The sequence below is a fragment of the Halichondria panicea genome, chromosome 15 (assembly GCF_963675165.1).
Source record: "Halichondria panicea chromosome 15, odHalPani1.1, whole genome shotgun sequence".
NCBI lineage: Eukaryota > Metazoa > Porifera > Demospongiae > Suberitida > Halichondriidae > Halichondria > Halichondria panicea.
This window is the reverse complement of record NC_087391.1, coordinates 564,787-588,718: the sequence shown is the minus strand read 5'-3', so window position 1 is coordinate 588,718 and position 23,932 is coordinate 564,787. Positions and strand designations below refer to the sequence as shown.

Genomic DNA, 23,932 nt, shown 5'->3' with positions numbered 1-23,932 from the left:
GTAGTGGGGCAACACATTGATAGGTGCATAATGTACATGATAATGAGTAGATGAGTAATTATACTCTTGATAACAAAAAATACAAAACAAGCCAAATTGTTGCGGTATCATTAATCGTCTGCACACATACACAAACACATAAAGGGGGGAGAGGCCTCAGGGGATCGGTTAATAGTGTCCCTCCAGTATCAACAATATACCCCAGATGTAGCAGTACAGAAACATAAAGAGCGAGCCTATGAAACACAATGTCGATGCAGCCACGCAATTCTTCATCACTCTTACGGTCGACTTCCGAAACACTTGAAACTCGACCGTTTGTCGTGTTGTCGATTGTGCAACAAATCCAATGCCTGCCCGGTATGATGCTGCATACAGGGCTTCACAGCGGTCCAGCTGTATCTCTATGAATGCATTGTTTCGTGGTAGCTGGTGATCAGGGACGGAGGGTTGCTTGAGAACATGCCACATCGTGACTATGTTCACGTACATGTGCTGAGTGTAGATAGCACACACAAGAAAATGCACTCCAAACAGTACAAAAGCGGCTATATAGTTCAATGGGGAGAACAGACTGCCTAGGAGTATTAGAATGTACATCCAGTGCAGCCATTTTATGTAGACATACTTCGTTAGCTTTCGTTTGCCGACGTACTTTCGACTCTGATCGATATAGAAGTTAGTTCGACAGTACATGTACTTTCCGATCATTACACGCTGGCCAACTTCCTGTATCTGAACATTGCCACCTTGTATAACAGCTGTCTCCACATCATCTGCTCTTGATATCAGGGGCTCAGTAGCTGAAGCATGAACTGCCATTTTCAGCTTTCAGTTCAATGGAAGTGGTTGACTTTATATCATGTGAAACCACTTAATTATATTCATAGTCAAACCTACTGTATGTACACAATGTGTCTAACGTATCTTCCGTATATATAGCGCAGGAATAACCATTCACATTCAAAACAAACAATGAAACGTAACAGCTAATTATGCAACAAAAATGGAATTTACTTTTACAGTTGTCATGGTGAATTGATTGATAACAAAAGAGTCATAAAAGAGACCAAATTTTAACAGAACATTCGCTTTTTTCTATTTCCTCACTAATTTCTATTACACTATCACAGTCTGAATCTGAGTCGTATGTTCTAGGGAATGACCTTTGACCCGAGCCGGTGGCCAACAGAGGGAGGGTGGGATGTACACTGTTGTGATAAAATAATGGTAGACAGTCGTGAACAATGATATGCACAGTCAGCAAAGCATGCAGACCATTCACCTTAGAGTGACAACTACAGGCAGGCATTATCATGAATAAGGTAGGGGGGGGTTCAAGGTGCACAGCCTAGACTAGTAACTGTATGATGTAAGAGTACCATCAATGCATGAGAGTTGGAAAAGCAGCTTAATTTAGAATTACTGCACATAGTACAGTGCTATAAATGCAGCTCTAGAAGGATTTACAGTTCTAGTGTTATAGTTACAGCAATGCATTGGCTAAGAATACATAGGCTACTATACACACACACACTGACCTGCATCCATTGACAGCGTCCTCATGAGCAGTGAAGCATAAACACGACGATACAAGACCATCAGAGCTTGAGGAGGAGAGAGTGTCTTGCATGAGCTGTGTACTCCAGCCATGCACCCGACCATCAGTGCCACCTGACAGCAGGTAGCCACCATCACTGAATCAGAGGAATAAAGAATATTCATGAAACAAATCAAATCACATAATTATAGCCACAGACCATGTAACACTACTATGTAACGGACAATAAGTTAAGTTAAGTACACACAAGAGTGTCTACCTTTGGCACAGTGACACAGTACATACAGTTGAACTAGAATACACACAATTTGAGCTACAATGGCACTTGCATGGATATGTACCTACCTTCCTTACCTTGTTTGATCGAAATAGACCCGCTGGTTTGTATCCACCTCTCTCTCCATGGACACACACTCAGTCACGGGATTCCGCAGATCCCAACAACTAATGAAGTTGCTCTGTAAACGAAAACACAAATCTAATTAAAGGATACACACACACAACGGTACTCTATATCATAGATAAATTGAATGGATTAATTCAATTTCTGATGGCAAGCTCTGCCAACTTTAGAATACACACTAGACTGTTGTGGCACCACCTATATCTATATTTATACCTTTCTGTATCCCACTAACAACTTGTGCCCATCTTTAGTGAACTGCATGTGAGTGACTCCACTACCCAAATCAGTGAACGTGAAAATCGGAGATTTTGTACTGTCAGTATACAGGGCAACTGAAAGGGACAAAACATGCATATGAGCCATTAATAACATTCTTGAAGAACAGTCTTGCTACTAGCAATCATACCACTGCTACTGTAGTATACCGTATAGCGGGTAATTTTCATACGAACGACCCATTTAAATATTTCCTTTTGTACAGCTCAGGATAGTGACGTTGAATCTATTGTGGTAGAGTAGCCACAATAGTTTTAATTTTCGGATGATTCTCTTCAATACAAAGTATACAAAAATTTCCACCATACAAAAATAACCCGCTATACAGTACGTATGTATGTGTGGTCATGTACCTGAACAAGAGTAGGAGCCCAGAGCAAACGTGCCAGGTTGGGTGGGATGCATAGCTATACAAGAGATGAGTCCTGGCTGACCACCTTTCTTCTTGTCTGCAGGTGAATAGATAAAAACACGAAATGAAAATAAATTACAATACCCCACTTTAGTTCACAAACCGTATGTGCTTCTACTGGTGCAAGTTCTGCCAGGTCTTGAAGTGTGGAAGACTTTAATGGATTTGTTGAATCCTGCATACAACCGTTCACCATCGAGACTGAAGGCCAAGGAACACGGAGATATCACCTCATCCTGTCAATACGGAAGAGAAACATTAACAGCACATTTCACAATGGAAGCAAATATCCAGTACACAACCACTGTAGATTATTCGCTCAATTGCAATGTGTGTGCATGTAATCGTATGATGTGCTATTAGTGCACTGGAACATGTACAGCAATTATCACGTATCACATCCGGTCCAGTAGTGGTACGCTGTCAATGACAACGTATTGTTTTCGAATAATGGCCACGCCTTAAAATGATCACACACAATTAGAGTATGGCTACTCGTGCAATAAGGGATTAATGGCACTCATAACAAGCACTGGCAAGGTTAATAGCACTCGGCTACGCCTCGTGCAATTAGTATCCTTGCCATTGCTTGATACTCGCGCTATTAATCCCATATTGCACTCTTAACCACACTATTGATTGTTAATCAAATTTTCATGGTGATCTAGACTTCGAGTGTGTACATGCCAAGATGTGTGAATAATAGTAGTGGGGTTGAACACATGATGCTACTTAAACACTTGTCCCGCCTTTGGCAACCTAACAGGAAGCTACCACAGGTACCTCAGAGCACTTTACAGTGTGTGATATCACAATGCCCCCTCCTTTGGCATGCGTGCATTAGCCTATTGTACACACAAAACAGTTCAGCAATAAAAGAGTGTTGCCTGAGGCTAATCTATAATACAGCTATAAACTGCCATCATGATATTGATTGAAAAGAAGCTCATTTTCGTATTGATTGTTGCTGGACTCTTGATGGCCCAGCTGACTCCAGCTGTCACTATGAAGTCAAAATCAAGCAGCAGCAGGACTACACCAACTAGAAGCAGAACTAGTGCAGTTGAAGAACCTGAAGATGGATGCGAAGTGACTCAAACGTTCGATTTTGTCTGCTTTTTCAATTTCCTAGTTCAGGCAATATTCGATGCAGCTGGTCAAATCCTTGCTGGTCTGGGAGCCTGCTTTCCATGTGACAAAGGAATGGGAGAATGTGCATTATGTCTCCTCAATAACATGCCTGTTCCACCCACCATCCCAGAGGACTGCGGCTCCTTAACACTGCAACGTTGTTAGTTATACGTCGACGAAAAACTTTAAGTGTATGTATGACATTTCATGTTTGTGTCAATGACAATCAAATTGAATGCTGTTGACAAACCTACGTGTGTGTGTAGAGTGTTATCAAACACTTCTATATGTAGCTATTCCGAAGACTTGGCTAAATAAATGAACTGTTACAAAAATCCCATTTTAGATTACATGCAGAACCCTAAATATGCCTGCAAGCTCAAATTAAATGCATGCTCAATTAAATGCAGGGGGCCTATGAGTGCAGTCAGTGAGGAATGATCACGCTAGACTAGGACATGCATTACTGCCTGCCAGCAATAAATTAGTCATGAGTCCATCTTTCAACTTTCAGCAGCCATAACTTTGGTATAATTATCGTAGATCCAATGTCTAAAATTAAATTTTCCAAAAGCTTAGAAAAAGACTGTTCAAATGATGTTGGGTTCATTTTTTGGCCTTGGACCATGGGCCATTATTATATATGGATGACACCATTTGAAAGGTTTTGTTCTAAACTTTCAGAAAATCAAAAAATCGTTCAAATTGGATCAATTCAACTGAAACAGTCTCAACAACAATAATTTAATATTAGTGAACCAAAACAATTAAACTGTTGATGGACTACGGAATGTGCTGGCTGTCACCTCCAGTGCTTAGAGGCACCCTAATACACAAATCAGTGGGACCAAGTGTGAAGAAGATACTCTGAAGAAGAAACAAACATGTTGAAAGCGTACCTAATAGAATCAAAATACAGGTCTTGGCTGTCAACTTCTACATTTTTATTAAACAGCAATCCTATAAAATGCAACCAGCATGCACGAATCGTTCATAACAATCAAAGAGTGTGTACATCTTCAACTGAAGAGAACTCTAGTATACCTCATCAACCATGATTGCAAAGAAGCTCCTAGTTCTGGCCGTAGTAGCTGGTGTACTGCTGGTCCACCTCAACCCTGCCCTTGCAAGACATTCAACTGGCGGCACTACCAAGAGTGGAACTACCAAGAGTGGCACTACTGAGAGTGTAGCCACAAAGCCTGAATTCGACCTTGTCTGTTTTGTCAATTTTGTCGTACAAGCATCATTTGATCTCGTAGCTCAAACCCTCGGTGGAGCTGGATCTTGTCTCCCATGTGATGAGGGAGCAGGGCCATGTGTCTCGTGTTTATCTGCTAATGTTCCGATCGCACCAATCATACCAGACTGTACTCTAGCTTGAGTATAGTGAATGACAATGACACTTTGTAGCTAGAAGGTTTACACTGAATAATGATATGAAACCCTTTTCTAATTATGGCTAGTCTGTCCTGACAAAATATACGTGTATGTATATAATTATGTCGAATAAAAACTTTCAGTTGGATTTTAAACGTCGTTGCTCATTATTGTGCAAGCAAGCAACCCGCTATTCTAAAGCTCACCAAATGGTTGTAGGGTACATATGATGCTCTCTTGCTCCCATAAAAGGCGTCCCACATGTGTATGGGTTGGTCCTTACAACTGGTGGCGAAACTGCAATTAAAAAAAGTCTTTGAACTAGAGAACAAAGAGGGAGTAATGAGTAACTGACCAACATGTAGTTGGCTCCCACGAGCTCATGCTTGGATACCAGCAGTAGTCGTAAATACCAGAGGCATGAGGCACTCTCAGAACAGGTGTCTGTTAAAAGCAGAGAAAATTGGCACCAACAAATGAAATTGGTATTACATACATGTGTACTATGTACATAAGCCTGCTCAAATGATGCTCACAATTTCAGGTAGTTTCTCAGTGGCTCCAGACTGGTACAGCTCTGTGGGTAGATTATATAGTCTCATTACATCATCATCACTGCAAGTCAATAGGCAGGTCCCATCAGGTGACCTGGGGACAAGGGCAAAGAATAAACTCTTATACTCCATTGACTATGGGCACTTACCATTTGCAACCTCGGAGAAAATTATTGCCTTTGAATTCTTTCCATGACCCTGTCAGCAATACTGGGTCACTACCCAGCACAAAACTACATATAGTATAGGAACAGCAGCAAAATTAGCACACAAACACCCCACTCTGGTTGAACACACCTCTTGCCACCGCTCTCCGTCCCTTCACATTCATCTGTGTTCATATTTGAAGGAGTATCATCATTGACTGGATGCCACTGCTCGAGGGGAGGACTGTTCTCACCAACTGGATGACATGGTTCTAGGGGAGGACTGCTTTCACTGGTGGCTGGACGATACTGCTCTAGGGGAGGACTTCTCCCACCAACCGGATGCCACTGCTCTAGAGGAGGACTGCTTTCACCAACCGGATGCCACTGCTCTAGAGGAGGACTGCTTTCACCAACCGGATGACACGACTCTAGGGGAGGACTGCTCTCACCGACTGGATGCCACTGCTCTAGAGGAGGACTGCTCCCACCAACTGGATGACACGACTCTAGGGGAGGACTGCTCTCACTGCTTTGGTCAGGACACAAGTGAGTGGATTCGTTCATCGCTGGTGGAGGAAGTTCATTGTTCTGTTGATCATCATTAATAAGAATGTTGATTTCGACTACAGGATCATCACTCTCATTAGAAGGGTTGGAGTTAATAGTTGGTGGGGCATTTAGAAATGTGTCCACCTCTGGCTGCGAGCTCAGATCAGTACTGGTATCATGTGCCTGCGTATCAGTGTCTTGGTTGTCCAGTACAGTTGCCATCTGTGTCGAGGTTAATACAGGCTCATGTTCTGAGGGTACTTGCTCACATTGTTCAGCTGAAGACACTACACTAATGTCCACCATCATTTCATCCATTGCTTTTGTAAGTAGGTCATCCAAATGTTAAAATCAAAGAATCAAAGTAGCTCAGGGGGGGTAACGCCCACCTAGCAAGCCATGTGGAGTGTGCTCTTAATGGAATAAATGGGCATTATTTAGAAATTTAAGTGGGCGTACAAATTCAAAAAGATACAGTAAGTAATAAAGATGAACTTTTCTGATGCTTTCCAGCAAACCAAGCACTTGGTGAAGTTCTCCCCCGATGGCCAATACATAGCCAGTTGCTGTCAGTACCGTCTGGTGATCCGAGACTGCAAGACCCTCCAAATCATCAACCTGCAGACTTGTGTGGACCCAGTTCAAGTGTTCTCCTGGTCTCCCGACTCTCTGTTCCTCTTGTGTGGTATGCTCAAGAGAGGGATAGTACAGGTAAGAGTGTGTGCTTAGTATTTAGTGAATGTTTTGTCCGCCTAGCGTATTTCTTCTGAATAAAGGTGTCGCTTTTTAATAATTACGTTTTCGAGGTTAGTGTATACAAAACAAGCATTATTAGAATGGGGCCTCTTGTAAAAGAAATTTAAACTGTACATACACCTGGCTAGGAGCTAGTACATAGACATAGTGTGCCCATTGCGTACTTATAGTAGACATACGTGTACGTGTTTTTGTATACATACATCAGCCTCTCCATTCATTGCCTCAGGTCTGGTCAATAGAGCAGGCACAGTGGAGGTGCAAGATAGACGAGGGTTCTGCCGGCCTACTAGCTGCTCACTGGACCCCAGACAGTCGTCATATACTCACCACTGCCGAGTTCCAACTAAGAATAACACTCTGGTCTCTCTCAAATAAAACCGTCTCGTACATCAAGTACCCTAAGCTAAAGAGTGGCTTCGACTTCACTAGTGATGGAGCTTTCATGGCATTGGCAGAGCGTAGAGATTGTAAAGATTTTGTGAGCCTTTTCGATTGCGAGCAGTGGAAGCTAATACGGAATTTTCCAGTGGATACCAACGATCTAGCTGGACTGAAATGGTCACCAAACGATAAAGTACTGTGTGTGTGGGAGTCATCACTGGACTATAGATTGCTGCTCTATTCCATCGAAGGCCAGTGTTTGGCAGCATATTCTGCTTACGAGAATGCCCTGGGAATCAAAACAGTTGTGTGGTCACCTACGGGACAATTTCTGGCTGTTGGGAGTTTCGATCAGAAGCTGCGTCTCCTCAACCACATTACCTGGAAACCTATTGTGGAGTGCAGCCATCCCTCTTCAATTATGGACCAAGACTCTGTTATTGTCTACAAAGAGATTGAGAGTAAATTCGCCACAAGTGGAAAAACCAAGTCTATTGCAGGGACTGTATTTCCAATACAGAGCAAATATGAACCTCAAGAATTGCCGTTTACTGTTCCAAGTGTGAAACCAAATCCAGAAAAACCGAATCCAAAGCTTGGAGTTGGACTAGTCAAGTTCAGTGTGGACTGTACGTACATTGCAACCAGGAATGATAACATGCCTAACACGATATGGATCTGGGACATGACCAAGTTGAAACTGGTTGTCATACTCGTTCAATCATGCCCCGTGTCTGATTTCAAATGGGACCCTCTTCAGCCCAGACTTGCTCTCTGTACAGGGAACAACAAACTATATCTATGGTCCCCTGCTGGCTGTGTGAGTGTGACTGTGCCGGTGGACTCGAACTTTACTGTGGACAAACTAGTGTGGCATTCAGCAGGTTCTGCATTAGCATTAGTCGGTACTACCCATTTCTGCCTGTGCTATGTCAATAATGAAGTCTAGTCATTTTTATCCCCCTAATCTGTATGCACTGTTCATTTCACGTTAATAAATTTGAGTGAAAGGATGGGATGAATCAAGACATAAATAATAAGTTTACAATAATAATTAATTTGACTGTCATTTTTTCTTTTGCTCGACAAATAACACATGTTGTCGAACTGCATGGAGAAAGAAAAAGTTTGTTAGTGTACGCTGATGTCTATAATCCTACCAACAGGGTCGTATTTCCGTAACGTCATGCGATCCTTGATTCTTGGTTTCTTGATGGTGTAGAAGAATCCAGTTCCAGCTGCACTCACCAGTCTGGTCACAATCACCCTGTACATGCAATAAAGCAACACAATTATTGTCATTGATGTGTCTTACCTGGCTTTTCCTCTAGCCATAATTATATCAAGACAGAATAGTAAGTCGGTAAAGATCGCCCGTGAAACTAACTGCATATATTATTTATTAGGGAAAGGTCGTCGTTAGAACAAACTGTTTGCTGAGAAACAGTTAGCCTCGATCCCAAGCCCCTCATGTCTTTCTCAATTGAGAGCGGCCTGGAATCGAGGCTAAGAAACAGTTAGCTTTATTAACGATCTTTTTCCATATAACGCTCGCCTTCTTTGTGACATCATTGTGAACGTGGCACCAGTACCAAGTACCCTACACAGTACAGACCTCCTCCATTGACTATACAGCTCACCCTTCACCTCTCCAGCGCCATGAAAGGAGGAGCTCTGTTTCTGATTGTCCTGGTGGCCCTCCACTGTCATCTCTCTAGCTCCATATCATTTGATCTGCCTGCAGACGCTCAGAAGTGTCTACAAGAAGAGGTACACAAAGATGTGTTGGTGGTGGGAGAATACAAGCTCTCAGATGTCCAGGGAATACGAACAGATCTCAAGGTACTTGAACCATCATGACATCTACTTTACTAATTAATTGGTATAAGCTTAATAACAACCGTTCACATCATTTTACTGATTATAATTATACCAATTGTAAACACCATGCATTTCACCACGTGTGTCCCAATGTACCTAAGCTAGAACAGTATCCATTGTTTCTCTCAGGTAGCTGACTCCAAGGGGCACACTCTGTACAACCAGGACGATGCCTCCAAGGGCAAGTTTGCGTTCACTACTGACGACTATGACATGTTTGAGGTCTGCTTCCACTCAACAGTGACAGGTGAGTTCCTCTCGAGGGAGGTGTGGCTTATTCATGAGACACTGGTCGTATAATTACAAAGCATCTGGTGGATTTTTGTTTGTCATCCTATGGCTATAATATTTTGTTTATAGTTACATGTAGTTGTTACTTGTACCACTGTACAGGTAGCTAATAGCAATTGTTATTAGATGGTATTGCAGGTCCAGGGGGTCAAGGTTCAACCAGAGAGGTATCGCTGTCTCTCAAGCACGGGGTGGAAGCTAAGAACTACGATGATGTGAGTGGGCGTGTGTGTTTGATTGTGGCAATTAATTTATGGTGTGTGGTCAAGTTGGTGGAAACTACACCAATAAGCAGGAACAGTGTATGTTGCTGTGGGGTTGAAAGTACAGTGTATGCGTGTCATGTATACTCACTTGGTAGAGCATTATACTTCTAATCTGAAGGTCAAGGGTTCAAATCCACTGTCCCTCTCAGGTTGGCAAGGCTGAGAAACTGAAGCCACTGGAGCTAGAGCTTCGTCGTCTTGAGGATTTGGCCGAGTCCATCGTGAATGACTTTGCTTACATGAGGGCCAGAGAGGAGGAAATGAGAGACACCAACGGTACGCCCACACACTGTATTTGTATACATGTCAGGTGGCCCGGGTGTTTGGAGGGTGGTGTAGTAAAGTTGGTAGGTACAGAGGCCTATCAAATTTGATTAAAATTATTGGTATCATCAATGGCCGCTTGTTGTACAGTTGAATATCTTTCATAACTGTGGATTTTCTATATCCATTTGATAGACCTCTTACTAGAACTATTGAACCCGTCTTGTGTGAAGTTAGTACCTCTAGATTCCACTCCTCCAGCTCGCCTTAATATGCACCTTTTGTTTAAACTAATTTTTGAAGGCTATGCCTATCATTCTATCTAATTAACCATTTGTCTATTGCTTGCAGTCAGTACAGTATTTCCCCTCTGCAGAGTCGACCAACACCAGAGTGCTCTATTTCAGCGTGTTCTCAATGCTCTGTCTCTTTGTTCTGGCTGGATGGCAGATATTCTATCTCAGGAGGTTCTTCCAAGCAAAGAAACTCATAGAATAGGAAGAACCAATTTATAGAAGAAGCTTATACAACAGTGTATTACAAATATTCAATTTTGTCACCGAATACAATGTCATAATTATCTCTATGAATTGACGAGATGACAGTTCATTTCTCATAAAAATTTTGCCAACTGTGTTCAAAAAATATAATTCTATATAGAGGTTCAAAAAAATAATAACTCAGATTGCACATGGAAATGTCCTAGAAGTTTCACTAGCTTTAACGTATGTACATTGTTCCTAGATGTCTCCGACAGCAAAGCTCCTGATAATCTCCGGAGCAGCAGAGTCGAATCCTGCTATATCGAGCATGCCAGAGTCTTCAGGGTCAGCGATAGTGAAGCCATTGGAGGCCATCCCACATACAATCAGCTTGGCATTGACACCCATGGCACTGCGGTACTCCTTGAGGGCCACTGTTGGGTGGACTTTCCCGAACCAGGTTTCACTGTCTGTGTAGACTATGAACACGTCCACTTGAAGCTTTTTCTGCTGGGCGTAGATCATGGGGAGAGCACAGTCTGTACCGCCCATTTGCACCTGAAGAGGGGGAGGGGTAATGTGAACTAGATACATGCCATAAAATAATGTCAACAGCTACATAAAGTAATGAGCTACAAGCGTTCCAGTCAGAAATTCAATACACAACCTTAAAGAATAGGGATAGAGGCTTTGGTATATGCCACACAACCTTGAAGAACAGGAATAGAGGCTTTGGTATATACCACACAACCTTGAAGAACAGGAATAGAGGCTTTGGTATATGCCACACAACCTTGAAGAACAGGGATAGAGGCTTTGGTATATGCCACACAACTACAGCGAGTTATTGGCTACCAACAAGTACTATACACCAACAATCCAGTAACATAGTTCAAGATATAGAGTTCTCTAGCACATTCCTCTCACCTTATTGATCTCGCTGCACACATCCTTGAGATTCATTCCTGCATTAATCTTAGGTATGGGTACGAGAGTGTGAGAGAAGCCCATCAAGTGATAGTTGGCCTCTGTACGAGCGGTGACCATCGCCATGGCAGCACTGGCGCTTCGACAGTCGAGCGCAGGGGATCCCATCATCCGGGCACACATTGAACCACTCACATCCAGGGCCAGGAGGAACCTCTTACCAGTCGGCTGAACAAACTGCATGGAGGAAGGAACAGACTTAATTGTTAGGAACAGTTAATTGTATAATTATAGTTTAACGATTGGGGACTTTGCTTGTACCCCTCAGGGAATGCTAATTAAAAGTACAATATCCATTGTGTGTACGTACGTACACGTAAGGAAATAATACCATATTGTGAGGCAAACAATGTGTCAACATGAGACCATCATTATAATAATAATACCATAATGAGGATGCTCACAGCTCACCTTGAAGGACATGTAGAACGCATCGTCCAGAGCTTGTACAATAGTTTGGTTTGGTTGCCACTTTAGTTTGCCCTTTTCTCCTTGTCCGTTTTCGTATGTTTTGAGGGCGAGTAAAACGCTGAACGGATGAACCCTGGCTTTCCTGAGCAGTGTTTCGTCCCTGAGTCTCTGAGACACCGTTGCAGCGTGAGAGGAGAGAGGTTTTAGGAGATCAATGGAGGTCATCTTCCCAAGGTTGCGGATCATAGCAGTCATGGGCATGTTCTCAAGCAGAGCAGTCCACACCTAAACGAAGATTACAGCGAAAAAATTCGAATAAAACATTTGGGAGCTAACAATCAGACCAGTTTTCTTGCTGGCCTAACAGATATATACATTGTGTGTGTAATGGGGTACACTTACTGTGACAGAGTTGAGGTAGTTGGTAGGCACATGCTCTCTGACTAGACCCCTCTCTCGAATGTACTGTACCACAGTCGCCTCATCTCCAGTCTTGGCTTCCTCAACGGCCTCGAGAAAGGTGATGGTCTCAGCAAGATCAGCACTGGCATACTCCTGCTTGCATGTCTCCAGACCTTTCATCACATACTTGCAGACACAGGCCACACCAGGATTAGCAGGAACAATATGCGAGAGTCGAAACAGATCTCGATGCGACCAACCACCACGATTCTGATACTTAGTCACGGCCATGGCTAGAGACTTTGACGTCTTGTTATTGTACCACTTGCTCACAGCTCTACGATGAGCACGTCCCCATCCCGTACCAATACTGAGAGCCTCACAGAAAGCAATAAATGAGAAAAGATGAGTAGGAATTCGACAGACTTTCTCCACCGCTGCGTAAGCTGCTGTCTTTGTGTCGGAGTCGGTTGCTCGCGCACAGAGAGCTAGAGCGAATATGATTGGATCTTGTTTAGCAGCTCGTCCGGATACACTGAATTCGACAATCTGAGCAACAACTTCGGTACCTCTGCCATTGCCTATCAGCCTCAGGATAGATTCAGCATTTTCTTTGCCGAGCTTCTTCTCACTAGTGTAGTAGGTACCTCCTTCAGATCCAAGACAGAGGAATCTTTGCAGTCTCTTCATGTCATCTACTTGGAATGAAAACCCACCAGCACTATTAGGTACTTGGCCTTGCAGAGGCTGGCTCTGAGGTACTGTGTCTCCACTCTCGATCTCATCCATTGTTCGCTATAGCTAGCTCTCTCAATATTAAAACGGACCTAGCGACTAGGTCAAAAGTTAATACCGTACTTCCTACGTGTATAGAATCTCTAGATGTGTTCGCTCTTTGAATTGCAAGGTCAGCCGGCTTTGTGTCAACGTCAGCAAGTACGTGTCTCTTTGCTTGGCTAGCTTTTATAGCTAGCTGAAGGTGCTGAGTAGACAGAGAACAAAGTGAGTCAGCAGTTGCACATTTAATGTCACAGTGGCAAGTCAGCTAATTAACTGAGGGAGCCCGCCCCCTGAGGGGGATTCCCCTTGGGGAAAACCCCCACAGTGGCTAAATAAAACTGTAAACACTAAATAGAGAGTGTACGTGTGTGTCTTGCTTTACAATGCCTGTATCCAAGGGAATATTAAAGATCAGATTCAACCAGGACCATGGTAAGATATATATACTATGCTAGTATATGACTTGTTTTGAGACAACTACATCCATTCACACCACAGGTTGTTTTATCTGTGCTATGGAGAGCGGTGTACAGGTGTACAACGTGGAGCCGCTTGCCGAGAAGGGAAGGATAGGTAAGTAAATGTATTCTCCATTCATATTGTGATCGTTTCACTCCACAGACTTTGATTTGGTGGGTGGTGTTGGGTGTGCAGAGATGCTGGGTCGAAGTAACCTCATCGCTCTCATTGGAGGGGGGCAAGCTCCAAAGTTCCCAGACAGAAATGGTGAGCCTGTGGTTATAACTCTAATCTCTATTATGCTCTAATACTGTCTCTCGTAGTGATGATCTGGGACGATAAGAAGAGGAAATTTGTGTATGAGTTTGGTTTCCCCAGTCGAGTGGTGACCGTGCGAATGAGGAGAGACAAGTAAGACTCTCATATAATGGCGTCCTTGTTTGTATGTAGCATTTACTGTTAGAGTATGATTATTGAGGACAATATATACACTGTAGAGCAGCATCTTCGTGTTGTTTTCCAGGCTAGTAGTTATACTGATGAGTGAGATTCATGTCTTCAGTTTCCCTGACAACCCTGAGCAGTTGGCCAGCATTGCCACAGCCCCAAACCCCAGAGGTAGGGTCAGCAGTCCACCATTCATAAGACACCCCCCCCCTCTCCTCATGTCCACCATTCATAAGACACCCCCCCCCCCCTCCTCAGGTCTATGTGAGGTGTGCTCGAGTGTGGACTGCCAACTAATGGCCTTTCCAGGCTCTCAGAAAGGAACAGTGCAGATTGTGGTACGGTTTGTTGCACAAAATTTAATAAAAAAAGTGCATGTATCGGTAATTATTTTTGTCAAGCAAATATACCAGTGTTGATATAGTACTGACCATTGTATGAATATTCAAAAGTCAACTCTGTCCATTTGTCCCCCCCCAGGACTTGCTGTCAACCAAGGCTCCGGACAGGGCAGCGACTGAGATCATTTGTCATGTACACCAACACGTGGTCTCCTTCATCTCAATGAACCAGTCCGGGACACTAGTAGCAACCTGCTCTACAAAGGCAAGACATCCCCAACATTTTAATTTACTGTGTGTCAGTGTCGGCCATGACATGGTCTTTTGCATCAGTTTCAGTGGCTTTCAGTACCAGAACACAACAAATCTAGTTCTGTTACCCACATTCAATGATTTGTGCATAATCAGAAAATACAACTCCTCCCCCCCCCCTCACAGGGCACTCTGATAAGAATACATAACACACAAACTCGTAACTTGGTCGCCGAGTTCAGGAGAGGAGCTGACTCAGCAAACATATACTGGTGAGATATTATCATCCATGCAACTTGTCTATAATATACCACCATGCAGCCTCAATTTCAGCTTGGACTCGGCCTTTCTTTGCTGCTCTAGTGATAAAGGTACTGTGCACATATTCGCTGTCAAAGAGCAGAGCCTCAACAAGAAATCAAGGTGTGATATGATGCCCATCAACAACTAACAGCCCTCCTCTTCTCTCTTGTTATACCTGTAAACCGTATATGGGACAATTGCTGACATGTATAGCTATTGTCAACGTGCTATGCGACACCTCTCCCCCTGTTACCTAGTTTATTATCTTGTACAGTTTGGCTCAAGTTAGTCTCCTGGGGATGACCATGGGGCCGTACGTAGACTCTCAGTGGGGCCTGGCCCAGTTCAGTTTGCCCAATGAGTCTCCTTGTGTGTGTGCCTTCATCGGAGACAAGAAGTCAGTCGTAGGTGAGTGGATGCCTAGCTACCATAAATTTCATAAGTTGGTCCAATTCTCTACTGCTCTTGTAGAGCTGGATCACACTGATAGTACTTAGTTAAAAAGTATAGGTCGTCCTGTGAGACTAAAAATACGCACGGTTTAGCGTTATATTCACTAAACATTTTTACTGATTACAATGTTTATGGATTAACCCTTCCAGCTATCTGTACCGATGGCACGCTGCACAAGTATGGATTCACTACAGAAGGGAACAGCACACGAGAGTCGTATGATGTATTCTTGAACATTGGGGATGATCAAATGTAACTTTTTTGTTGTACAATCCTTAATTTTGTTGTTTTTGTTCAATCTTATGATCATTTTTATACACACGATATAGAGAACTAAAACATACAGTTCTCTACGCTACAGTCATTATACATACACACACACATTAAATTTTTTGGGGGGGGGTTCAGTCAGCTGAGTGAGTTAAAACAAGACATATCTGTTGCATTCTTCTGCCTCTAAGACATAGATTATTCTGGTTTGAGACAACGTCAGTATATGTACTGGTTTCCATTCAACTGGTGACTGGTCTGTGATAGTGACAGTGCTCGGCATTGATGGTTGGTATGGCGTCATCACGATCTCAACTGGTGACTGGTCTGTGGTAGCGACAGTGCTTGGCCTTGATGGTTGGTATGGGATCCCGTGTTGAATGTCATCATCAAAACTCTCGTCTGAATTGCTGTCTTTTGTTTCATTATGCAACAATTTAGCACGTCTTTCCATGGTCCTCTCTGTCTTAATGGACAGTTGTTTTGCTTTTTTCTCTTGTTCACGGACCTGATTGTAACTTTTTCGGATTTGTTCCTTAAGCTTTTGCATTTTTTTCAATGACTTATTGATGTCAGGAGTCAAATCGGAACCATTTTTTGTCCGCAACTCTAGATGTGCATTGTATATTTGCACGTCTTTCAGCTCCTCTTGAGCAATATCGATACTTTTGTAGAGCTCTGCTATTTTTGCTTTTTCCTTGGCAATTTTTCCACAAGGATCCACCAATTTTTCTCTCTTTTTTGAGATCGTGAGAGCTTTGACTGAGTTTTTGATCCATGAGCTCAGCTTGCCCTTAGACCGCCTCAATATACCCTTCGATTGCTTGTCTTTGGATTGTGACCCACTTGAAGGCAATTGGCAATCTTTTTCTGCGGCCACTTTCGGCTTGTAATCGGCAAAGGCCCAGGCCCAAGGAAGCTCCCTAGAAGATGACTGTGATACCTTCTCCAGGCTGATTGAACCGTTGAGATCATCTCTCTCGCACAAATTATTGTTGTTGCAGGGTGGGATTGTCTCCACAGAAGATGATTGATGGGTCACTTCAATCCTGTTCAGGTCATCTCCCACACACAAATTATATTTATTGTTGCATGGGATGGTAGATCTTTCAGAAGAAGTGTCATAAGAAGATGCGGTCAACTCCTCTGCAAGGCAGTTCAAACTCTCGACGTCATCTCTCACACACAAATTATATTTGTTGTTGGAGGATGTGTTATGAGAAGATGAGTGATGGGTTAACTCCTCTGCAAGGCAGTTCGAAGTCTCGAGGTCAACACACAAATTATATTTGTTGCTGCAGGGGACGGAACATACTTGAGAGGAAGTGTCATGAGAAGATGCTTGATGGGTCAACTCCTCTGCAAGGCAGTTCGAAGTCTCGAGGTCAACACCCAAATTATATTTGTTGCTGTAGGGGACGGAACATACTTGAGAGGAAGTGTCATGAGAAGATGCTTGATGGGTCAACTCCTCTGCAAGGCAGTTCGAAGTCTCGAGGTCAACACGCAAATTATATTTGTTGCTGCAGGGGACGGAACATACTTGAGAGGAAGTGTCATGAGAAGATGCTTGATGGGTCAACTCCTCTGCAAGGCAGTTCAAAGTCTCGAGGTCAACACACAAATTATATTTGTTGTTGCAGGGGACGGAACATACTTGAGAGGAAGTGTCATGAGAAGATGATTGATGGGTCTCTTCTTCTAGGTTCTGACTGCTGATGTTATTTCTCGTTAACAAATTCTTTTCGTTGTTACACGACACGTTAAACCTTTGGAAGGAAGTGTCTTGCACAGACTGAGAAGTTGTTGGGATTATTTTTGGGATTGTCTCTGGGATTGTCTCTGAGATTGTCTCTGGAATTGTCTCTGGGATTGTCTCTGGGATTGTCTCTGGAATTGTCTCTAGGATTGTCTCTGGGGTTGTCTCTGGAGTTGTCTCTTGCTGCAAGGCAGCAGTTGTCTCACCCTGAAACAAAATGTTATCAATCATGGAATTTACATTATTGTGATTTTGTGTTGACTTACTGGGGGTGACAATGGTGCTCCAGTTTGCCCCGTTTCAATGTGGTCGGGCTCCACAACATCGTTGTTGTCATAACACAGGATTGATCTGAGCCATGACGGTTTCTTGTGGGACCTGTACCGAGTCTGGGCGTGTTGTACCCTCAGTCTCAGAGGAGGACGTCTTTTCACCATATTGAAAAGTTAAGCAGCTACAAGAAGACTTGGCAGCAATGAAGTGAGGTTAGTTCCAGTGTAACTGAGAGTAGCTCGCAGTGCTGGCTTATAACACAGCGTCAAATTGTTGTTGCCAATGTGAACAGACAGAAGACGCTTTATGTGCGCATTGTGCGCATGCGCGCATAGTCTGCTGTACATACTAGCCTCGAGACCAGGCCGATTAAAATACATATTTTAATCAGCCTTGAATCGAGGCTACGTACATACATGTACATAATTATACAAATAAAATACAAAAGTCAGTGAGCGTCCACCCTCACTCCACTATAATAGCCCTCCTCTCTTGTTATACTTTCAAACCTTATATGGGACAATTGCTGACATGCATAGCTATTGTCTCACTTTATAAGCGGGCGTTTTTTCCAATTATGTCCGCTCTTGTAGAGTTGGATCATTCTGAAGCTTTAAATGTGTGGCTAGCAGTGTTTTCACTAAGCTTAGGTCCTGTGGGTTTTACTTAAGGGATATGTACCTTTAGCATAGATTATGTTCACTATTTTTGATTAACTTCACCTCCCTCCAGCTACTTGTACCGATGGCCCACTGCACAAGTATGCAGAAGGGAGCAGCACACGAGATGTATTCTGGAGATGATCAAAATTAATGTAAACCTCTCTATTTTGTACAATTATTTGTTGTTGCTTTTGTGTATGAACAAGTTATATATGATAGAGCTTTTTTGAATTTAGAACAGTTCTCTATGCTACAGTCATTATTATATCAATGAGTTTCCTTCTTTCGATTTTTGTCTTTGGGTTGAGACAATTGGCAATCATTTGCTGCGGCCACTTTCAAAGTTGTTGCTGTCTTGTAATCGGCAAAGGCCCAGGCCGGAGTATTCAAGACAGCAATTGTTTCGCCCTGCATCAAAATGTCAATCATGAAATTTACATCGCGATTATGTGTAGACTTACTGGGGGTGGCAATGGTGCTCTAGTTTGCCTCATTTCAATATGGTCGGGCTCCACAACGTCGATCTTGCCATAACACATGATATCCAACAAGAGCCCTGAGAACTTATTCTCCTTGTCTTGGGATCTGCACTGAGTCTGGGCGTGTTGTACCCTTAGAGGAGGATGTCTCCTCACAGATGACAACATATCGAATAGTTTAGCAGCTACACTTGAATTAATTAAGCGAGGTTAGTATTCCAACTGAGCAGTGCTGGCCTATTCTTACACAGCATGAACTTATTGTTGCCAATGTGACAGACAAATAGACGCGTAGATATTGCACATGCGCACAAACGCACAACCATTCTGCGCATGCGCGCATAAACTAGTTGCGTTGGGACAGTTGCATGCCTTAGCATAACTTCACTTTATACGATACCCCCCCCCCCCTCCCCACCTAATAATTATCTTGGTAGTTTGGCCATAGATATATGGTTTGGCTCAAGTGGGGGTGACCATGTACGTGGACTCTCAGTGGGGCCTGTCCCAGTTAACGAGTCTCCTTGTGTGTGTGTGCCTTCATCAGAGACAAGAAGTCAGTCGTAGGTGAGTGGATGCCTAGCTATGAGTTTGATCATAAATAATTATTTATAAAGTATTGCGAACCTAAACTTTTGAGCTCTTTGAAAGGCTATACAATAATATTATTATGGTGTGCTTAGATCAGTGATCAATTTTTTTCGGGCCCGAAATTGTCCATTTTTTGGGTCGAAAAACGTGGACTTATATTCTACCGCTCTTGTAGAGCTGGTTCACACTGATAGTATATACATAGTGTGGCTAGCATTGTTTTAAACTAAGCTAGGAGGTCCTGTGGTAAATTTACTTAAAGGATACGTACATTTTAGCGTTATATTCACTCAAAAATTAACTGATTAACCCCACCTCCCTCCAGCTATCTGTACCGATGGCATGCTGCACAAGTATGGATTCACTACAGAAGGGAACAGCACACGAGAGTCGTATGATGTATTCTTGAACATTGGGGATGTAAACTTTTCTGTTGTACAGTTATTTTGTTCAATCTTATGATCATTTTTATACACGATATAGAGAACCAGTTCTCTACGCTACAGTCATTATACATACACATACACACATTAATTTTTTTGGGGAGTTCAGTCAGCTGAGTGAGTTAAAACAAGACATATCTGTTGCATTCTTCTGCCTCTAAGACATAGATTATTCTGGTTTGAGACAACGTCAGTATATGTACTGGTTTCCATTCAACTGGTGTCTGGTCTGTGGTAGCGACAGTGCTTGGCCTTGATGGTTGGTATGGCATCATCACGATCTCAACTGGTGACTGGTCTGTGGTAGCGACAGTGCTTGGCATTGATGGTTGGTATGGCATCATCACGATCTCAACTGGTGACTGGTCTGTGGTAGCGACAGTGCTTGGCATTGATGGTTGGTATGGGATCCCGTGTTGAATGTCATCATCAAAACTCTCGTCTGAATTGCTGTCTTTTGTTTCATTATGCAACAATTTAGCACGTCTTGCCATGGTCCTCTCTGTCTTAATGGACAGTTGTTTTGCTTTTTTCTCTTGTTCACGGACCTGATTGTAACTTTTTCGGATTTGTTCCTTAAGCTTTTGCATTTTTTTCAATGACTTATTGATGTCAGGAGTTAAATCGGAACCATTTTTTGTCCGCAACTCTAGATGCGCATTGTATATTTGCACGTCTTTCAGCTCCTCTTGAGCAATATCGATACTTTTGTAGAGCTCTGCTATTTTTGCTTTTTCCTTGGCAATTTTTCCACAAGGATCCACCAATTTTTCTCTCTTTTTTGAGATCGTGATAGCTTTGACTGAGTTTTTGATCCATGAGCTCAGCTTGCCCTTAGACCGCCTCAATATACCCTTCGATTGCTTGTCTTTGGATTGTGACCCACTTGAAGGCAATTGGCAATCTTTTTCTGCGGCCACTTTCGGCTTGTAATCGGCAAAGGCCCAGGCCCAAGGAAGCTCCCTAGAAGATGACTGTGATACCTTCTCCAGGCTGATTGAATCGTTGAGATCATCTCTCTCGCACAAATTATTGTTGTTGCAGGGTGGGATTGTCTCCACAGAAGATGATTGATGGGTCACTTCAATCCTGTTCAGGTCATCTCCCACACACAAATTATATTTGTTGTTGCATGGGACGGTAGATCTTTCAGAAGAAGTGTCATAAGAAGATGCGGTCAACTCCTCTGCAAGGCAGTTCAAACTCTCGACGTCATCTCTCACACACAAATTATATTTGTTGTTGGAGGATGTGTCATGAGAAGATGAGTGATGGGTTAACTCCTCTGCAAGGCAGTTCGAAGTCTCGAGGTCAACACACAAATTATATTTGTTGCTGCAGGGGACGGAACATACTTGAGAGGAAGTGTCATGAGAAGATGCTTGATGGGTCAACTCCTCTGCAAGGCAGTTCGAAGTCTCGAGGTCAACACACAAATTATATTTGTTGCTGCAGGGGACGGAACATACTTGAGAGGAAGTGTCATGAGAAGATGCTTGATGGGTCAACTCCTCTGCAAGGCAGTTCGAAGTCTCGAGGTCAACACGCAAATTATATTTGTTGCTGCAGGGGACGGAACATACTTGAGAGGAAGTGTCATGAGAAGATGCTTGATGGGTCAACTCCTCTGCAAGGCAGTTCGAAGTCTCGAGGTCAACACGCAAATTATATTTGTTGCTGCAGGGGACGGAACATACTTGAGAGGAAGTGTCATGAGAAGATGCTTGATGGGTCAACTCCTCTGCAAGGCAGTTCGAAGTCTCGAGGTCAACACACAAATTATATTTGTTGTTGCAGGGGACGGAACATACTTGAGAGGAAGTGTCATGAGAAGATGATTGATGGGTCTCTTCTTCTAGGTTCTGACTGCTGATGTTATTTCTCGTTAACAAATCCTTTTCGTTGTTACAGGACACGTTAAACCTTTGGAAGGAAGTGTCTTGCACAGACTGAGAAGTTGTTGGGATTATTTTTGGGATTGTCTCTGGGATTGTCTCTGAGATTGTCTCTGGAATTGTCTCTGGGATTGTCTCTGGGATTGTCTCTGGGATTGTCTCTGGAGTTGTCTCTGGAGTTGTCTCTTGCTGCAAGGCAGCAGTTGTCTCACCCTGAAACAAAATGTTATCAATCATGGAATATTGTGATTTTGTGTTGACTTACTGGGGGTGACAATGGTGCTCCAGTTTGCCCCGTTTCAATGTGGTCGGGCTCCACAACATCGTTGTTGTCATAACACAGGATTGATCTGAGCCATGACGGTTTCTTGTGGGACCTGTACCGAGTCTGGGCGTGTTGTACCCTCAGTCTCAGAGGAGGACGTCTTTTCACCATATTGAAAAGTCAAGCAGCTACAAGAAGACTTGGCAGCAATGAAGTGAGGTTAGTTCCAGTGTAACTGAGAGTAGCTCGCAGTGCTGGCTTATAACACAGCGTCAAATTGTTGTTGCCAATGTGAACAGACAGAAGACGCTTTATGTGCGCATTGTGCGCATGCGCGCATAGTCTGCTGTACATACTAGCCTCGAGACCAGGCCGATTAAAATACATATTTTAATCAGCCTTGAATCGAGGCTACGTACATACACGTACATACAAATAAAATACAAAAGTCAGTGAGCGTCCACCCTCACTCCACTATAATAGCCTTCCTCTCTTGTTATACATTAAGGAGACGGACTCAATCAAATACCTAGGAGTCACTGTAGACAGAGACCTTAAATGGAACTCACACATCAGCGGTGTAAAGAAAAAAGCATCAGCTGGAATTGCCTGTCTCAGAAAAATAAGCCCAAGCATCCCCATCAACACAAGGAAACTCCTCTTTAATGCCTTGGTTCGCCCCCACTTGGACTACTGCTCAGTAGTATGGCATGCCTGTAGCAGCAAGCTCAAAGATAGAGTTGAGAGCATCCAGAATTATGGCATGAGGGTCATCCTGGGCAAGCCTCCTAGGACTCCAAGTTCTCCGCTGCGTAGCGAGCTAGGATGGACTACTCTAGAACAGCGTCGAGAAGAGCTAATGCTGGTACAAGTCCACCGCAGCATAATTAAAACAGCACCTAAGTACTTGCAAGAACTATTCACAAAGAACTCCGAACACAGTAGCAGACAAGCACAAGTAACAACTCATGGACAAGATAATCTCCACCTTCCAAGACCATCCACTGAGCTACTCAGGAAAAGTTTCAGTTTTCAAGGAGCTCTCAAGTACAATGCGCTTCCTCAAGAACTCAAGAAAACAAAAACAGTACCAGCGTTCAAGAACATTATACACAAACTGTTCTCTAACTGCAACTAAGCAATTATTTTTCTACGTTCTTGTCTTTTGTTCATGTCTGTATAGTATACAGGACCTGCATTAAAACCCACACTGTGGATGCAGCATTTCCTGCCCAAATAAAAAGTTCTATCTTCTATCTATCTATCTATACTTTCAAACCTTATATGGGACAATTGCTGACATGCATAGCTATTGTCTCACTTTATACGACACCCCTCCCCTCCACCTAATGTACAGTTTGGCTCAAGTTAGTTTCCTGGGGATGACCATGGGGCCGTACGTAGACTCTCAGTGGGGCCTGGCCCAGTTCAGTTTGCCCAATGAGTCTCTTTGTGTGTGTGCCTTCATCGGAGACAAGAAGTCAGTCGTAGGTGAATGGATGCCTTGCTACATGTACCAGTTGTATCCACAACTTAATTGTGTTGTGAACATCCTATTAGTAGCTCTTTTCATGATGTGCTCTAGCCTCGTTTCCATCCGAGTTATCTCAGCTAGGTGTGCTCTAAATCATTGATTTATTTCGGACCAAATTGTCTATTTTCTGAAACGTGGGCCAAAGTTATAATAAGCGGGCGTTTTTCCAATTATGTCCGCTCTT

The 23,932-nt window shown here is 43.2% G+C and overlaps 7 protein-coding genes and 1 long non-coding RNA gene across 12 annotated transcripts; 4 read left to right on the top strand and 4 right to left on the bottom strand.

The window, feature by feature from the left end:
• Positions 1 to 16: 16 nt before the first annotated feature.
• LOC135349224 (telomerase Cajal body protein 1-like) lies at positions 17 to 6,821 on the bottom strand. Of its 3 annotated transcripts, none has more exons than XM_064547729.1 (11): positions 6,018 to 6,821; positions 5,870 to 5,953; positions 5,703 to 5,814; positions 5,522 to 5,610; positions 5,373 to 5,463; positions 2,759 to 2,891; positions 2,597 to 2,692; positions 2,181 to 2,299; positions 1,916 to 2,019; positions 1,542 to 1,697; positions 17 to 1,211 (listed from the first exon to the last, which is right to left on the bottom strand). In XM_064547729.1, the coding sequence occupies exons 1-11, from the start codon at positions 6,734 to 6,736 to the stop codon at positions 1,058 to 1,060; spliced, it is 1,857 nt and encodes a 618-aa protein (XP_064403799.1). In that variant the 5' UTR covers positions 6,737 to 6,821; the 3' UTR covers positions 17 to 1,057. The 3 variants fall into 3 exon arrangements, with proteins under 3 accessions (XP_064403799.1, XP_064403800.1, XP_064403801.1); XM_064547730.1 differs by having other exon boundaries at positions 1,546 to 1,697; XM_064547731.1 differs by lacking the exon at positions 17 to 1,211 and having other exon boundaries at positions 1,558 to 1,697; positions 1,907 to 2,019.
• Positions 6,822 to 6,847: 26 nt separating this feature from the next.
• On the top strand, positions 6,848 to 8,589 carry LOC135349226 (WD repeat-containing protein WRAP73-like). Its single transcript, XM_064547734.1, has 2 exons — positions 6,848 to 7,129; positions 7,404 to 8,589. The coding sequence occupies exons 1-2, from the start codon at positions 6,908 to 6,910 to the stop codon at positions 8,505 to 8,507; spliced, it is 1,326 nt and encodes a 441-aa protein (XP_064403804.1). The 5' UTR covers positions 6,848 to 6,907; the 3' UTR covers positions 8,508 to 8,589.
• Positions 8,539 to 9,030, bottom strand: LOC135349229 (uncharacterized). Its single transcript, XR_010398889.1, has 3 exons — positions 8,874 to 9,030; positions 8,719 to 8,825; positions 8,539 to 8,665 (listed from the first exon to the last, which is right to left on the bottom strand). It is a non-coding gene; the product is annotated as an uncharacterized LOC135349229 (long non-coding RNA).
• Positions 9,031 to 9,093: 63 nt separating this feature from the next.
• On the top strand, positions 9,094 to 10,882 carry LOC135349228 (transmembrane emp24 domain-containing protein 10-like). Of its 2 annotated transcripts, none has more exons than XM_064547738.1 (5): positions 9,094 to 9,400; positions 9,569 to 9,686; positions 9,869 to 9,945; positions 10,146 to 10,272; positions 10,637 to 10,882. In XM_064547738.1, exons 1-5 carry the CDS (start codon positions 9,218 to 9,220, stop codon positions 10,756 to 10,758), a joined length of 627 nt encoding a protein of 208 aa, XP_064403808.1. In that variant the 5' UTR covers positions 9,094 to 9,217; the 3' UTR covers positions 10,759 to 10,882. The 2 variants fall into 2 exon arrangements, with proteins under 2 accessions (XP_064403808.1, XP_064403807.1); XM_064547737.1 differs by having other exon boundaries at positions 9,857 to 9,945.
• LOC135349225 (RNA-binding protein RO60-like) lies at positions 10,860 to 13,559 on the bottom strand. The gene is made up of 4 exons (XM_064547733.1): positions 12,543 to 13,559; positions 12,141 to 12,425; positions 11,670 to 11,906; positions 10,860 to 11,300 (listed from the first exon to the last, which is right to left on the bottom strand). Exons 1-4 carry the CDS (start codon positions 13,329 to 13,331, stop codon positions 11,001 to 11,003), a joined length of 1,611 nt encoding a protein of 536 aa, XP_064403803.1. The 5' UTR covers positions 13,332 to 13,559; the 3' UTR covers positions 10,860 to 11,000.
• Positions 13,560 to 13,597: 38 nt separating this feature from the next.
• Positions 13,598 to 15,956, top strand: LOC135349227 (WD repeat domain phosphoinositide-interacting protein 4-like). 2 transcript variants are annotated; one of them, XM_064547736.1, is made up of 11 exons: positions 13,598 to 13,754; positions 13,821 to 13,895; positions 13,944 to 14,048; positions 14,105 to 14,192; positions 14,305 to 14,399; positions 14,487 to 14,566; positions 14,709 to 14,834; positions 15,008 to 15,093; positions 15,143 to 15,244; positions 15,399 to 15,532; positions 15,727 to 15,956. In XM_064547736.1, the coding sequence occupies exons 1-11, from the start codon at positions 13,706 to 13,708 to the stop codon at positions 15,831 to 15,833; spliced, it is 1,047 nt and encodes a 348-aa protein (XP_064403806.1). In that variant the 5' UTR covers positions 13,598 to 13,705; the 3' UTR covers positions 15,834 to 15,956. The 2 variants fall into 2 exon arrangements, with proteins under 2 accessions (XP_064403806.1, XP_064403805.1); XM_064547735.1 differs by having other exon boundaries at positions 14,284 to 14,399.
• A 4,098-nt stretch (positions 15,957 to 20,054) lies between these two features.
• Positions 20,055 to 22,385, bottom strand: LOC135349240 (uncharacterized). Its single transcript, XM_064547749.1, has 2 exons — positions 22,215 to 22,385; positions 20,055 to 22,162 (listed from the first exon to the last, which is right to left on the bottom strand). The coding sequence occupies exons 1-2, from the start codon at positions 22,383 to 22,385 to the stop codon at positions 20,177 to 20,179; spliced, it is 2,157 nt and encodes a 718-aa protein (XP_064403819.1). The 3' UTR covers positions 20,055 to 20,176.
• Positions 22,386 to 22,423: 38 nt separating this feature from the next.
• Positions 22,424 to 23,459, top strand: LOC135349239 (uncharacterized). The gene is made up of 2 exons (XM_064547748.1): positions 22,424 to 22,428; positions 22,698 to 23,459. Exons 1-2 carry the CDS (start codon positions 22,424 to 22,426, stop codon positions 23,350 to 23,352), a joined length of 660 nt encoding a protein of 219 aa, XP_064403818.1. The 3' UTR covers positions 23,353 to 23,459.
• Positions 23,460 to 23,932: the final 473 nt, after the last annotated feature.

Bases quoted from the DNA above. Each gene is read 5' to 3' on its own strand.
- LOC135349224 (XM_064547729.1), bottom strand. From the start codon at position 6,736: ATGGATGAAATGATGGTGGACATTAGTGTAGTGTCTTCAGCTGAACAA. The intron at 5,611-5,702 runs GTGAGCATCATT...TGCTTTTAACAG, and splicing joins CTGAGAAACTACCTGAAATT to ACACCTGTTCTGAGAGTGCC. The intron at 5,464-5,521 runs GTCAGTTACTCA...TTTTAATTGCAG, and splicing joins TGGGAGCCAACTACATGTTG to TTTCGCCACCAGTTGTAAGG.
- LOC135349226 (XM_064547734.1), top strand. From the start codon at position 6,908: ATGAACTTTTCTGATGCTTTCCAGCAAACCAAGCACTTGGTGAAGTTC. The intron at 7,130-7,403 runs GTAAGAGTGTGT...TCATTGCCTCAG, and splicing joins TCAAGAGAGGGATAGTACAG to GTCTGGTCAATAGAGCAGGC.
- LOC135349228 (XM_064547737.1), top strand. From the start codon at position 9,218: ATGAAAGGAGGAGCTCTGTTTCTGATTGTCCTGGTGGCCCTCCACTGT. The intron at 9,946-10,145 runs GTGAGTGGGCGT...TGTCCCTCTCAG, and splicing joins AAGCTAAGAACTACGATGAT to GTTGGCAAGGCTGAGAAACT. The intron at 10,273-10,636 runs GTACGCCCACAC...TCCCCTCTGCAG, and splicing joins GGAAATGAGAGACACCAACG to AGTCGACCAACACCAGAGTG.
- LOC135349225 (XM_064547733.1), bottom strand. From the start codon at position 13,331: ATGGATGAGATCGAGAGTGGAGACACAGTACCTCAGAGCCAGCCTCTG. The intron at 12,426-12,542 runs GTAAGTGTACCC...ATCTTCGTTTAG, and splicing joins ACTACCTCAACTCTGTCACA to GTGTGGACTGCTCTGCTTGA. The intron at 11,301-11,669 runs GTGAGAGGAATG...CCCCCTCTTCAG, and splicing joins TGTGCAGCGAGATCAATAAG to GTGCAAATGGGCGGTACAGA.
- LOC135349240 (XM_064547749.1), bottom strand. From the start codon at position 22,385: ATGGTGAAAAGACGTCCTCCTCTGAGACTGAGGGTACAACACGCCCAG. The intron at 22,163-22,214 runs GTAAGTCAACAC...ATTTTGTTTCAG, and splicing joins GAGCACCATTGTCACCCCCA to GGTGAGACAACTGCTGCCTT.
- LOC135349227 (XM_064547735.1), top strand. From the start codon at position 13,706: ATGCCTGTATCCAAGGGAATATTAAAGATCAGATTCAACCAGGACCAT. The intron at 14,193-14,283 runs GTAAGACTCTCA...ACTGTAGAGCAG, and splicing joins GTGCGAATGAGGAGAGACAA to CATCTTCGTGTTGTTTTCCA. The intron at 15,533-15,726 runs GTGAGTGGATGC...TAACCCTTCCAG, and splicing joins AGACAAGAAGTCAGTCGTAG to CTATCTGTACCGATGGCACG.